Below are 13,589 nucleotides of genomic sequence, written 5' to 3'. Positions count from 1 at the left end.
ACTTCCTCGCTGGCCTTGGCCCTCCCCATGGCACCAGGCCCCATCTGGGCACCCAGGGGTGCTTGGGGAAGGGAACCGAGGCTGGAGGGAGGTGGCTGCACCAGTGACCTCAAGTAGGTGAGCAGGGGCCAGCAGGCCAGTCTCGGGGCAACTCCCTGGGCCCCATGCTCTGCTCGCCCCTGCCCCCTCCTTCCCCCTGTGGTCCCTGCGGGGTGATCCTGACCGCTCCACCACCACTGCCACCCAGCCACGGCCCCACCTCAGGCCCCAGGTCACTCACCTGCGCTCCCCAGTGTGCCACACCTCATGCTTGGTACGGTACTCAGCCAGCGCGAACACCTTCTCACAGTAGCGGCAGGGGTACTTCCTCCGCCAGGAGTGCACGTTGCTATGGCGCTTCAGGCTGGACAGGGTCACGTAGGAACGCTCGCAGGCTGCGCACACGTACAGCACGTGGCCGCCCACCACCTTTACCACGTGCTCAGGGCCGCCTCGGAAACCCACCGGGGCAGGCAGGGCTGAGGCATCCACTCCCGCGGGGCCGCTGGGGCCTGGGCCCCCCGATCCCAGCCCTGCAGGCCCCCGAGGGCCGGCCCCCCTTCGGCACTGGGCCTCGTGGGTCTGCAGACGCTTGGGATGGATGAAGCTTTTCCCGCATCGTGGGCAGGGGAGGGGCCGCCGAGGCAGGGGGTGCTGTGGGTCAGAGGTCTGGGCCTCAGCCCTGTCCCCCTCCCACTCCCCGGCTGGTCTGGGCCCTGGGCCAAAGCTATCATCTTCCGACTGCGAGGTGGCCATGGGGGCAGGGGCCGGAGGTACCCAGGCATCACCTCCCTCCCCCAGGCCCTGCAGGCGGGAGATGCCCAGACGTCGGCCCAGGGCTCCAATCTCTGCCACCGCTGCCCCGTCCCCTCCGCCGCCAGGTAGAGCAAGCCGGGCACTGTAGATGAAGTTGAGGACATCAGAGAAGGCAGCCGCCGGGACCCCTGGCAGCTCCAGGACCCGGGGTGGGGAGGATGTAGGGGGTGAGGCTGGAGGTGGGGAAGATGAGGAAGAGGAAGAAGAGGAAGAGGAGGAGGAAGAAGAGGAGGAGGAAGAGGAGGAGGAGGAGGAGGAGGAGGAAGAGGCAGCTGTGGTGGTGGCAGGGTTGGGGGCAGGGCCCCCAGTAACTGGTGGGAGGGGCAGTGGAGCTGAAGCAAGCAGGGCCTCTCTGAAGAAAGGACTAGAAGCAGCCAGGACACTGCGGTGAGCAGGGAACTTGGTGTCTCCAGCTATGAGGGTGACGTCACAGAAGAGGCCACGGAGACGCTGCTCATTGAGCTGGCGCAGGACGGCGGGGGCATGGGACGGGTCTGTCACCTCCGCTGGGGGGGGCATGGCGCAGGCCTAGACGGAGAAGAGGCCAGGGGAGCATGTCAGAGGCCAGGTGGAGGGGAGAGGCCTTGGAGGCTGTAGATCAGAGGCTGGGGGCAGAGGGACAAACTGCCAGCCACAGAAGGCAGGGGTTAACCTTAGCCACACCAATCTGGCCAGCATCCAGCCCTAGCATGTCAAACGTCTGCGACTGGAGGTGGCCAAGGGTAGCTCAGGTCGCAATGAAGGTCAAGGGGTCAGAGCCTCCAAAGTCACAGATTAGAGACGGAAGCAGCAGTTCCCCATGATGAGGACGACGACGACTAGTGACCACCTGGCAGGACTCCCCAGTCTCGGGAAACCGGCTGCCCTGTCTCACGTCCAGCTTCCAGCTTCCCGCAGCCGCAGCTGCAGCACGTCTCACCTGAGAGCACAGCCAACATGGAGCAGAGCGGGGGTGCCTCAGTGATTCCCTGGTGTGGGGCCTCTTCCTTCTGTTGAAGAAACAAACCGCGTCCTCAGGAAGGGAGCTGGCGAGAAGGGAATCCAGGAGGTGGGGCTGGCACAGCACTTGAGGTCCGAGAGAGGACGCCCGAGTTGCTCTGCAGACCCTGACCCCCTCCCAGGGGCCTGCTGGGTTCTTGGTTTGGCAGCATCCAGTTGCACCTTGGAGGTCACACACTTTATTGCAAAGCCTTGTTCTGCCGGCCAGAGGAGTATAAGAACAAGATGATTTGCATATTCCCAATTCACCTCAAAACAACACAGCGGGCGTAGTTAGATCCCATAGGTCCAGGGACGCCTCTTGGATCGCTCTCACAGTCCCTTTGGCCCAATCTTCCGGGCTCAAAGAAAATCAAAGATTTGCATGTTGTCTTTCATTATAATAGTCTCATTTACATATCAAAATAGATTTGCTAGAGCTTTTTTATTGGACCCAACTGCTAGAGAGTCAATTCAGCAGAGAACCCCTCCCCCACACACACACACTTACACACACACCCTAGCCCCATAGATCTTAGAGGAGGTGCCAGGTGACCACCAAAGACCACAGATTCATACACACGACAGCTTGCTCCCATCTCTGGAGGGCACTGAAAAGGCCACCAGACCCAGCATGAAGCTTGCATCCCACATCTTACTCTGAAAGCTGGTGGTGTTAAGACTTTGGCTTGACAAGGGGGAAAGGACATGCAACCCCTCACCTCATCTCTTGCTGGAAGGCCCATCCGAAAGAAGTAGCAGACAACCCAAGTTTGAGTTGTGCTGGTCACTTTACAGAAAGTACACAGCCACTTCCCCTGTGGGCATAGTCAGGGCTTGAGGTCCCATTTTTCAACAGAAGGTCTTGAGTTCCAGAGCCACAGTCACACACAGCTGGTAATAACAGGGGGGTGCCTGTTCACAGAGTGGGGCTGGGCTCTTGACCCCTCTTGTCCACCCTTCATGAAACTTGGGAATGCTCTCCTTCCCAATGCCCCAGGCCACACGTCCTCTGCAGTACCCTGCATCAGGAGTTCCTCACGAATCCCTCTCTCCACTAAAAAACCATGCTCTTTTCCTGCTTATGACTCACACTATCTGGGCTGGAAGGCCTCCTTGCCACAGCCTGTTTCATGTTCCCAAAAAGACTGCTCTGATTCCTCTCCTGGAGAAGAAGGAAGGTGGTAAAGAGGGGTAATACTCAGAAGTCCTAACAACCCTAACTGGTAGGCACACACCAGTACGGGGCCAAGTGTCACCCCTTTAGTTGCTGGATCACAGATGGGGTGAGAATCCTGCAGAAGCATCCCTAACACCACCTCATGCGGACTGGTGTCCAGTTCAGGTCGTAAAGTGAGGAGAAAGGGAAAGCTCCCCCACCCCCATAAGCATAGTCCTTCCTGCTGGGGTCCCCAAGAGCCAATGCTTCACTTGTATGACCTCCTCTGCTCCTCATCACTACCCTATTAAGATTTTATTTTTAGGGACACGCTCAGGGGTTGAACGTTTGCCTTCAGCTCAGGGCGTGATCCCAGGGTCCAGGGATCTAGTCCGATATTGAGTTCCCTGCAAGGAGCCTCCTTCTCCCTCTGCCTGTGTCTCTCTCTGCCTCTCTTGGGTCTCTCATGAATAAGTAAAATCTACCAAAAAAAAAAAAATCTTATTTTTAAGTCATTTCTACACCCAACATGGGGGTCAAACTCATAGCGCTGAGGTCAAGAGTCACGTGCTCCATCAACTGAGCTGGCCAGGCGCCCCAGCTTCCCCATTTTAATTAGGCAGACTGAAGCTAAGATGTCAGGTAGCTTGCCCTAGGACGTGTGACTGGTTAGTAGCAGGGTTGGGGTCTGATACCAGCAAGTCTGACTTAGAAGCCTGTGTTGTTGGCTCTGTCAGGATGAAGAGCAGGTTTATAGCTGTGATACTGTGATACTATAGGAAATATGTATATTTGGTCTTCATCTCCATTCCTGACACAGAGCTCCTAAAACTCTTAGGGTTTTCCAAGGGATAGGGGGGATAGGAGCATCTTTTGTGCTAATATTTGGTCTCTGACCTTGGTCCCTGACATAGAACTCCTAAATCTTCTGGAGTTTCCTGGGTGACAGGAGCATCTTTTGTGCCTAATGAAGTGACCTTGGGGGTTTCCTGGGGAGCTTCAGGTTGGGGGCTAGTCACCAGAAAGCCCAAGCCATGTTTAGAAGCTTGGGGCTTTCAGTTCATCTTCCATGCAGGGGTGAGGGGCCGGAGACTGAGTTAATACTCGATCATGCCAACAGGATGAAATCTCCATAAAAATTTCTACACTATGGGGTTCAGAGAGCTTCTGGGTCAGACCATGTGACAGGAAGGCAGTGTACCCCAACCCGCAGAGACAGAAGGTCCTGTGCTCAGGACCTTTCCAGACTTCACCATATGTATCTCTTCATTTGGCTATTCCCCTGCATTATCGTATCCTTTATTATGCAATAACCAGGAAACCTAAGCAAGTATCACCCTCAATTCTACGAGCCATTCTAGCAAATTCTCTGAGCTGAAGAGGGGGTCGTGGGAAACCTCCATTTACAGCTGGTTGGTCAGCAGTATGGGAGGCCCAGACTTAGGACATCTGAAACGGGCAGTCTCATGGTGGTGAGTCCCCTTAATCTGTGGGATCGAACTGTATCCCCAGGTAGATGATATTAGGATCAGATCAAATTGTAGGATCCCCAGCTGGTGTCAGAGAATTGGTGTGTAAAACTCACCCCCCCCCCCCCATTTGTACTCACAGGTGCTGTGAGGAGAGAATATAGAAAACCAGTTGTTTTTCTTTCAACAGCATCCACTAGGGGCCCACTGGCCCATCTAGTACCTTTGTGAAAATCAGAGGAAGGGAAAAAAAATTCGAGGAGGGCCCCCCCTTCCTCCACAGGTAGCAGGCCTGTGCAGGTGAGCTCCAGGCCCCGCCCCTCCCATTGGCCAGGCCTGCCCACCTGCACAGGCGCTTAGGCTTGGCGCCTACTGCTGTGTGGCTGTATGCTGACAGCCAAGGCACCTGAGGAAGGCCTGTCAGGGCTCCTTAGAACTGCGGGGGTCCAAGGCCAGCGGGGCCCTTAGAAATCACCTGGGAGCATCACCATCGTGGTCCTTGTAGCTGCCACATATGAAATACTTAGCACAGTGCTAAGCATTTTATCTGCGTCATTTCATTTCAACACTCAAAAGAACCCCAGATAAGCAACAGCAGGGGCCGTCATCTGCCCCACCATACAGATGAGTAAACTGAGGCTTTCAATATGCCAAACTCCTCCCCTGAAAGTGGAGAGGACGCAATGGTGGGGTGACCAGCCTCCCCACCCCCACCCCGTCTCGTTGCTAACCAAGCTGGAGTTTGGAACCAGCTCTCTGGAGTTCAGCTGCCCATCACTGACAGTCATAACCTTACGGGGTTTTACAAAAGTAAAGACATTAGTTATGTGATCCTGGGCAAGTTTCCTAACCTCTCTATATTTCAGTTTCTTTGTCTGTAGGGAGGGGGGGAATAATGAGTAGCTCCTGCATGGCACAGTTGTTTGTAGAGATTAAACCAGTTCCTAACCAGCAGTACCTAAAAGAGTACTTGGTAAGTGCCCAAGAAATGCTAGCTCTTATTATTATCTTGGAAACTCAGTCCCGGAAAGCGGTGGAGGGAAGTGGTATAGAGAAGAGGGGGCAGAAATCAGGCTTATGGTAGGTTTGGTGGTTCTGTGTTTTTTTAAGTTTTTTATTTGTTTTCACAGTTTCTTCTCCACCCTTGACTGGCTATGTGATCTGAGAGATGTGACTGAGCTGGGGTTCTGAGCACCGCCACCAGACATGCTTTGCCTCTTGCTGTTCCCTCTGCCTCCGAAACGTTCTTTCCTCAGATGGCCCCATGCCTCGGCGTCCCACCTCCTAGAAGCCTTGCCTCAAGGTGCCTTCTCCTGGAGGCCTTCATGGCTGCCCCCACATGCCTCAACTTCCTATGCCTCTCCTCTATGATGCCTCCTTAGCACTTAGCAAAGCATAGTGTTCATTTATTTCTAGAACGTAAGCTCCAAGGGAGGGAGGTTGTCACTGCTTTGCTCACTGCTCTCATCAATGCCTAGACCAGTTCCTGGTACATAATGGGGGATTTCTGTTATTTTTAAAAAATATTTTATTGGGATCCCTGGGTGGCGCAGCGGTTTGGCGCCTGCCTTTGGCCCGGGGCACGATCCTGGAGACCCGGGATCAAATCCCACGTCGGGCTCCCGGTGCATGGAGCCTGCTTCTCCCTCTGCCTGTGTCTCTGCCTCTCTGTCTCTCTCTGTGTGACTATCATGAATAAGTAAATAAAATCTTAAAAAAATATATTTTATTTACTTATTTGATGGAGAGATAGAGCATGCACAAACAGGGGGAGCAGCAGGTAGAGGCAGAGGCAAAGGGATAAGCAGGATCCCTGCTGAGTAGGGAGCCCCACATGGGACTCGATCCCAGGACCCCAGGCCTGTGACCTGAGCTGAAGGCAGATGCCCAACCAACTGAGCCACCCAGGTGTCCCATAATGGGAGATTTCAAAAATATTTTTTAAATATTTTATTTATTTATTCATGAGAGACATAGACTGAGAGAGAAAGAGGCAGAGACACAGGCAGAGGGAGAAGCAAGCTCCATGCAGGGAGCCTGATGTGGGACTTGATCCCGGGACTCCAGGATCAACACCCCGGACCAAAGGCTGGTGCTAAACCGCTGAGCCACCCAGGGATCCCCTCAAAAATATTTTGGTGAACGAATGAACCTGCCTTCTTCAAAGCCTTCATGGGGTCTGTCCACCCTCAGGAAAGAAGCCACCCTTAGTGCTGGACAGAGCTGGCCAGCAGCTGGGGAAGAGCAGGATGACATGACCACTTCTGGGGGGCTCACGCTTTGCCTCATATACTTCCAGGGTTTGACATGGATTGTCTCGCTGAATGGTTTTCTCAGAACGGCCACCCAGAGTTGGCATTTATGTTACCCCAATTTCACAGATGAGAAAACTGAGACTCATAGAGGGATCTACCCTGCTCAAGGTCACACCGCTTGGGAGCACCAGGCTCAAAATTCAGATCCAGACTTGTCTGAACCCAGATGCTAAGTCTTTTCCCTCTGTCAGACCACCAGATCCTGCCCTGAAGGGGCCTATGGCCTGGCGGTGGATTACAGAAATCACCACATAAGGTCTCACGTGCTAAGCCTTAACTGTGTCATGCCTGACTCCGCCCTTTCCTTCACTCCCAGGGCCAGCCCTCACCAGGCAGGGTCGGATCTGCGGCCCAGCTTGGGAACAGCCCTGGAAGACTTCCCTCCAACCCGCCTCTGGCCCCTGGACTAGCTTAGGCCCTGGTTAACACTTGCCTGGCCCAAGGTTATTCCTCTGCCTTTAGGCCTAGCCCTCCACTCACTGAGGGTCCCTGTCCGCAGAGACCTCAGGCAGTATCAGTCCTGGGCTCAGTAATTTTCCCTGGTCCCTACTCGCTTGGGAATATAATTCAAATCGCTCTGCCAGCCATTCAAGGGTCCAGTTCCAATCTTCCTTCCCAATCCTGCCTTGAGTTAGACTCCCTTCAAGCACCCACAGGGCTCTCCCACCTCAACCGGCTACACAGCACCCCTGTCTTTGCCTGTGCTGGCTCTTCTGCCAGAAATGCAACCTTTACCTAGCCTCTTCCTAAAACCCTCTAAAATGTAACTCCAGTACTACCCCCCTCTTGACTCCCCCTGACTCACAGGACAAGGGATTATCTCTCCTGCGCCTGGCTCTGGCTCGTCAACATTTGGTGCTCCCGTGGCCAGCTCTCCCTAGGCTGGGACTCCCCAAGTCATTGTCTAAGCACACAGGTCTTCTGAGACAGATTGGTACTGGGTGCTAAGTTCTGCAGAAACTGGGGAGAAGTGTGTGTGCATGGGGGTGGGTGCAGAGAGAGGCCCACAGAAGGCTTCATTCAGAAAGGCAACAGAGAACAGAGTCAGAGAGCACAGGATCTAGAGCCTGACTGCCGGGGTTCAAATCCAGCTTTACCTCTTCCCAGCTAAGTGGCTTTGGGCAGATTACTTAACTTCTCTGGGCCTCAGCTGTCTCATCTGAAAAAGGGAGATGATTAGAACACCTACTTCCACGGCGTGCTGTAGAGAGTAAATGAATGATCATATATGTAAAACGCACCGAGAACAGTGCCTGGTACGCTGTACGTGCTCAGTAAGGGTTTACTGCTATTGTTACAAGCCAGGCCCTGAGAAGGGCACGGCCCCCCAATCTGTACCTAATTTCCAGGTATGTACTCCAGGCGCCACTTGCACCCCTGTTGGAAGATAGGCAGGGAATTAGCCCCATTTTATAGACCGGGAGCCAGGGCTCACTCAGCCCCATCCCCCTACATAACCAACCCCTCCCCCAGCCAGGCCAGGTGCAGCACACTGCACGCACACACACACACACACCCCTACATGAGGGCCCAGGCAGTAAAGGTGAGGAAAACCTGTTCTGAGCAATCTGCCTAGTGAGCGAATTCCATTCCCAGACCCTTCCACAGTGGCAGAAGCAGTGCCGTGTGCGTCACAGAGGAGCAGGAAAAGCAGAGGTACTCAGAAGGGGGGCAGAGAGAGGGTGAAGCAGGAGGATGGGATTGAAAACTTCGTGTTTCTTTTTTCCATTTCAGTGACAAGAGTCACACCCGGCCTTTACATAAACATGTCCAAGAAGCCACCCTGTCCAAATGTGGTTTCCTTGCAGCCACCAGGCCTCTCCTCTCGGTGACCCTGACACGCTGGGCAGGCCTCGAGGGGGGCAAGCACTCAGACCCCGAACAGAGCCTGACTGGGCCACCTCGCCACCACCCAGGCCTCCCGCCTGCTGCCCTTGCTCTGCCCCATGTTTATCTGTCTGCCTCCTTCGTAACACAGCCCCACAGCAGCCCCACACGGCCACTGAAACGCGCAGAAGACAGGCACGCACACGGCTAGTGGCTGATCTCCCAAGTCTGAGGCCCACATTGCCCTTGTCACGCCACCTCCCTCCCCACAAGTGTTTTCTGACCAGCTCGCTGCCCAGTCCAAGAGCACGGACAGGCTCCCACAAACAACGTCACAAAAGAATCCCATAGAGAATGTTACAGACACACAACCTTCCCCTCGCCCAGCTGCCCACGATCCCATAAACACAACCGGCACATTCCACCTGGAGCCCCTCACACGGCGGTGCCCTGCTGCCCTACAGGTACCTGGGACACACCCTGGGGCTTCTCCCAGGCCCCAGATCATCAGGACTTGAGTTACAGACGTGCTGCCCCCATGCAACTCACTCAACACACAGATCCACAGACACATCCTGTGGGCCATCCTTGCCAACACCAGACCACACCTTGGCGGGGCCACGGAAAGGGGACCCGGACGTGACACCTTCCGACCCAAAGGTACACAACAGGCCCCTCGGAACAGGCACATACACGCTGCACTCTGGTGCCCTCCACAGCACACACATTAACCACGCCAGCTATGCAGAAAACAACAGTTCATAAATAGTTCATGTGCGCAGCAAAAGACACATACGTGCAAGAAAACACATGCTGGCAAAAAACATACATAAAACCACACATCTGACAAACTCCGCATGGATTGTGCCCTGCTTTCCAATGCGGACCTGTCACCCAAAGCCAGGGGGCCACATCTTGTAATTCTGCCCCGTACCACTGGACACCCCTCCATCAGGCTCTCTGTGCCCGTGGCTCTGGGAGGGCCCTGCCCGGACCCCCTGGCTGCCAGACCAACAAACAGTGGTGCCCGGGAGAGGTTTACCTTGCCCCACAACTCAGCAGGAGACACACAATCTCCAGGGCTCGCAGCCACAAGCCTGCCCCGACGGCACGACGGCTCCGGGGCCCCCGCTCGCCCTGCGCACCCCGCACACCCCAACTCCGGGGCGCCGGGCGGCCCACCCCTCCCCCTCTCTGCCTGGCTCCTACGCCATCGCCCTCCCAGCAGCTTTGCAGCGCCGGCCCGGGCTCACACCCGCCCCACCCCACCCCCAACCTGCCCCCCGGGGGGGGGGGCACCCGGCTGCAGAATTAACCCTTGGGGAGGGGAAGGAGCGCGGCCCCCTCCCCGGGCCCGGCCGATCGCACCCCCCGCCGCCGCCGCCGGGTCGGACGCCGCACCGGGGCCCCCTTAGTCGCCCCCCGCGCCGCGCGCGCCTGGAGGCGGGGCCAAGCTCAGCCCCCGACCCCGAGCCCCCAGGTCAAGCCCGGAGGGGAGACGGCACCGCGCGGGGCGCGGCTCGGGCCCCCGCTGCGCCGGGCAGCGTGGAGGGGGCCCGGCCGTTGGCTCCGGTCCGCCCTGGCCCTGCCCGGTTCGCCCCGGGGCCCACCTGACTGCGATGGCGCCGCGTCCGCCAGGCCCGGCTCATCCCCGTGGCCGCCCCCGGCCGCTCCGGTTTCGCCCGCCTCCAGCTCCGGCTCCGGCTCCTGCCCCGGCCCCCCCAGCGCCCGGCCCCGGCCCGGCCCCGCCGCCGCCGCTGCCGCCGCTGACATCATCGGCTCCCCCCCGCCCCGGTCCTACCCCCACCCCCACCCCCGGAAACAGTACCCCCCCCAGCGCCGCCGCCGCCGAGAGGAGGCCGGCGCCGCGCAGCCGATACCGACGCGGGGCTCCGGGCTCGGGCTCCGGGGCGAGCGCGCCCGACGGCCTCGGCCCAGACCGATCCCCGTACCGGCACGGCGCAGGAGCGCGGGGCTGCCGGACCGCTGGGCACCGGGCGAGTGGGCCTGGCCGCCGCAGCCCCTCGGGCCCTCACGACCCCCCACTCCCGGGCAAGGGACACCCCCCCCCCCCCCGACCCCTGCACGCCCTTCACTCGGCGGCGGGTCCCGGAGCACGCACACCCTCTCGCAGACACACAACATGGCAGGCTCACAATCCGGCCCAGGGGGACCCACAGACCCGGGCTCAGCACTCTCATGGGGGCGCGGGGGAGGGGGCAGCCCTGGACCCAGGCACATGCCCACCCTCCCCAGATATGCACAGGGCCCCCCAGCAGGCTGGCGGCCAGGCAGGCCCCAGCCCTCCACAGCAAGCACACTAAATGACTACCAGTGCAGATGGACACGCAGCTTCCTATTTTGTCCCCACCGGCAGGAATATCCACATCTATGTACTTCTGCATAAATGCAGAGGCCCTGGCGCGTGCCTCCTGGGAGGGCACCAACAAAACGCCAGGTGCAAGCTCACGCACAAGAAACACACATTCCTGAAACTCCAGAGGGACAGTCCCAGAGACTCCTCCCTGGCGTTCAAAAATTCAAAACTCGGGACACAGAGAAGCCAGGCCTCAGAGCTCCTTCCCGCAAAACCGTTCTGAAACAAGGTGAGACGTAAGTAAATAACTTAATATGAAGCCAAAGGAGTCTCATCACAGAGCTACTCATAAAAGAGAACGAGACCAACTGTGGGGCCGGAGAGACAGACAAAGCAAGCCAGGTTGGAAACAATGAGAAACTAGGCCCACCCCCACCTCAGGAAGGTTCCAGGGAAGAACCTCCCACCCCCACCTCAGGAAGGTTCCAGGGAAGAACCCCACTCCCACTCCAACCAGGTCACAAGGGCTGGAGCTCTGAAGGGCCCAGGCCCCCTGAGCCAGGAGTCGAGGAGGAAGTCCAAGGATAGATGGTGAGTGTGGGGGTCAGGGAGGCAAAGCCCCCTTCCCTGTAGCTCCTGGCCACTCCCTTTTGTCTTCCCCTTAAACCTCCCGGCTGTCCTGGAGACACCTACAAATGAAACTCACAATGGTGTACCCAGATGTCCCCCCACCGGAACCTGTGACATCACACAGACACGCAGCATCTGAGGCTGCCTCCCCTTCCCCAAACCGACAGAGCACCCCTGAGTCCTCTCTTTCTTCTCTCCTGGACAGCATACCCAGAGAAACGCGATGCTCCAGGACCACTCACCCCGTTTCGTGCTTTAGAGAGACCCAAGGCCCACACTGTACCACTTCATCCAGTTACAGGCCCCTTCTAGCTGCTGGGAGCCCTCCTCAGCAAGGCAGCCTGGCCCGCTACTGTCCTGCGAGGTCTCTGACCCCAGCCTGGGTTCCGCCCTGCCCGGGTCCCCCTAATGCCCGAGCTCCTTTCTCCCTCACAGGCTGGCAGTCACCCCTACTTCAACCTGCCCGACTTCACCCAGCCATCACCGCCCTCCACTCCGCCCAGCCTCCCCTCGCACCAGCGCTGCCGGCCCTCCGACGCCACCAAGGGCCTGCTTGTGGCCCTGCTGGGTGGGGGCCTGCCCGCTGGCTTCGTGGGCCCCTTCTCCCGTATGGCTTACCAGGCTTCTCACTTACCCTCGCTGGAGCTGCTCATCTGTCGCTGTCTCTTCCACCTCCCCATTGCCCTGATACTTAAACTGCGTGGAGACCCACTGTTGGGGCCTCCTGATGTCCGGGGCCGGGCCTGCCTCCACGCCCTGCTCAACGTCCTCAGCATTGGATGCGCCTACAGCGCCGTTCAGGTGGTGCCTGCTGGCAACGCGGCCACGGTCCGCAAAGGTTCTTCCACCGTCTGCTCTGCCCTCCTCGCCCTTTGCCTCGAGAGCCAGGGCCTCAGCGGCTACGACTGGTGTGGCCTGTTGGGCAGCACCCTGGGACTCATCATCATTGTGGGACCTGGACTAGGGACACTGCAGGAGGGGACCACGGGCCTCTACACCGCCCTGGGCTATGTACTAGCGTTCCTGGGCGGCCTGGCACTGTCGCTGGGGCTTCTGGTGTATCGCTCCCTGGACTTCCCCTCTTGCCTACCCACAGTGGCCTTCCTGTTTGGCCTGGTGGGGCTGGTGGGCTCTGTGCCGGGCCTCTTTGTCCTGCAGACGCCTGTGCTGCCCAATGATCCTCTGAGTTGGAGCTGCGTGGGGGCAGTGGGGATCCTGGCCCTGGTCTCCTTTGTGTGTGTGAGCTACGCAGTCACTAAGGCCCACCCCGCCCTGGTGTGCGCCGTCCTGCACTCTGAGGTCGTGGTGGCCCTCATGTTGCAGTATTATGTACTCTATGAGACCGTGGCACCTTCTGACATCATGGGGGCAGGGGTGGTGTTGGGCAGCATCGCCATCATCACCGCCCAGAACCTCAGCTGTGAGAGGGAAGGGCAGGTGGAGGAGTGAGATCAGAGTTGAGAGCCTGGGGGTTGGGGGGGTGGGCAGGGGGAAATAGGAGGAGGAGAGACTGTAATACAAACACTAGGAGAGCAAGTGACTGGAAAGAACTGGTGCAGAAGAGGGACACCCCTTGTAGGTGAGGGTGACCCCGAGACTTGGCAGAGAGGGGCTGCCTAGATAGAAGACCTGGAACAAGTGTGAGAACCCGGAGATGTACAGTCTAGGCTGGGGCTGGGGGATCATAAGTAAGGGCTGAGATCCGAGCAGCAAACCTGGCCTCATGCCATGCGGGGCCCCGGAGGGGAGGCTTTTACCCTAGAGAGAAAAGCATGGGGGATGGAGTGTTGGGGGCTTTCAGGCAAGCGGACAGAGCACACAGCGAGCAGCTGGGGCGAGGGAGTGTGCCTTTTCTTCCCGGACAGTTTCCTTCCCTCACGGTTATGCTCCCCCCACCCCCACCCCGGGTGGTGACGTGACATTGACATCAAACAAGGATCACTCTGAATGTGGCTGTGCCGTTGGTGTCATCTCTGCTTTGGAAGGAGAGTGAAAGTCCTACTCCGCTCTCATTGGAGAATCCCTTGGGATCCCTGCCC

At 58.0% G+C, this 13,589-nt stretch overlaps 2 protein-coding genes across 12 annotated transcripts in view; one reads left to right on the top strand and one right to left on the bottom strand.

Moving 5' to 3' along the window:
• Positions 1-13,589, bottom strand: part of ZBTB4 (zinc finger and BTB domain containing 4) — an 18,579-nt gene extending 4,990 nt beyond the window's left edge. Inside the window, exons 1-8 of one of the 9 annotated variants that reach the window (XM_077892844.1) lie at positions 9,646-9,788; positions 8,018-8,153; positions 7,874-7,935; positions 2,927-2,998; positions 2,556-2,651; positions 2,104-2,195; positions 1,775-1,844; positions 281-1,383 (exon numbers count right to left, since the gene is read on the bottom strand). In XM_077892844.1, coding sequence (XP_077748970.1) covers positions 281-1,383; positions 1,775-1,844; positions 2,104-2,195; positions 2,556-2,651; positions 2,927-2,968 — 1,403 coding nt within the window. In that variant the 5' untranslated portion in view covers positions 2,969-2,998; positions 7,874-7,935; positions 8,018-8,153; positions 9,646-9,788. Of the gene's footprint in view, positions 1-280; positions 1,384-1,774; positions 1,845-2,103; positions 2,196-2,555; positions 2,728-2,926; positions 2,999-7,873; positions 7,936-8,017; positions 8,154-9,645; positions 9,800-10,213; positions 10,370-10,935; positions 11,317-12,184 lie in introns of those variants that run through there. The other 8 variants (XM_077892845.1, XM_077892846.1, XM_077892848.1 and 5 more) reach the window with 8 other exon arrangements.
• On the top strand, positions 10,723-13,502 carry SLC35G6 (solute carrier family 35 member G6). Of its 3 annotated transcripts, none has more exons than XM_077892869.1 (2): positions 10,723-11,209; positions 11,986-13,502. In XM_077892869.1, the coding sequence occupies exon 2, from the start codon at positions 12,160-12,162 to the stop codon at positions 12,997-12,999; it is 840 nt and encodes a 279-aa protein (XP_077748995.1). In that variant the 5' UTR covers positions 10,723-11,209; positions 11,986-12,159; the 3' UTR covers positions 13,000-13,502. The 3 variants fall into 3 exon arrangements, with proteins under 3 accessions (XP_077748995.1, XP_077748993.1, XP_077748994.1); XM_077892867.1 differs by lacking the exon at positions 10,723-11,209 and adding an exon at positions 11,226-11,511 and having other exon boundaries at positions 11,756-13,502; XM_077892868.1 differs by lacking the exon at positions 10,723-11,209 and adding an exon at positions 11,227-11,511.

The sequence above is a fragment of the Canis aureus genome, chromosome 3, assembly GCF_053574225.1.
Source record: "Canis aureus isolate CA01 chromosome 3, VMU_Caureus_v.1.0, whole genome shotgun sequence".
NCBI classification, from domain to species: domain Eukaryota; kingdom Metazoa; phylum Chordata; class Mammalia; order Carnivora; family Canidae; genus Canis; species Canis aureus.
The sequence above is the reverse complement of the archived record's forward strand: the minus strand, read 5'-3'. Positions and strand labels throughout refer to the sequence as shown.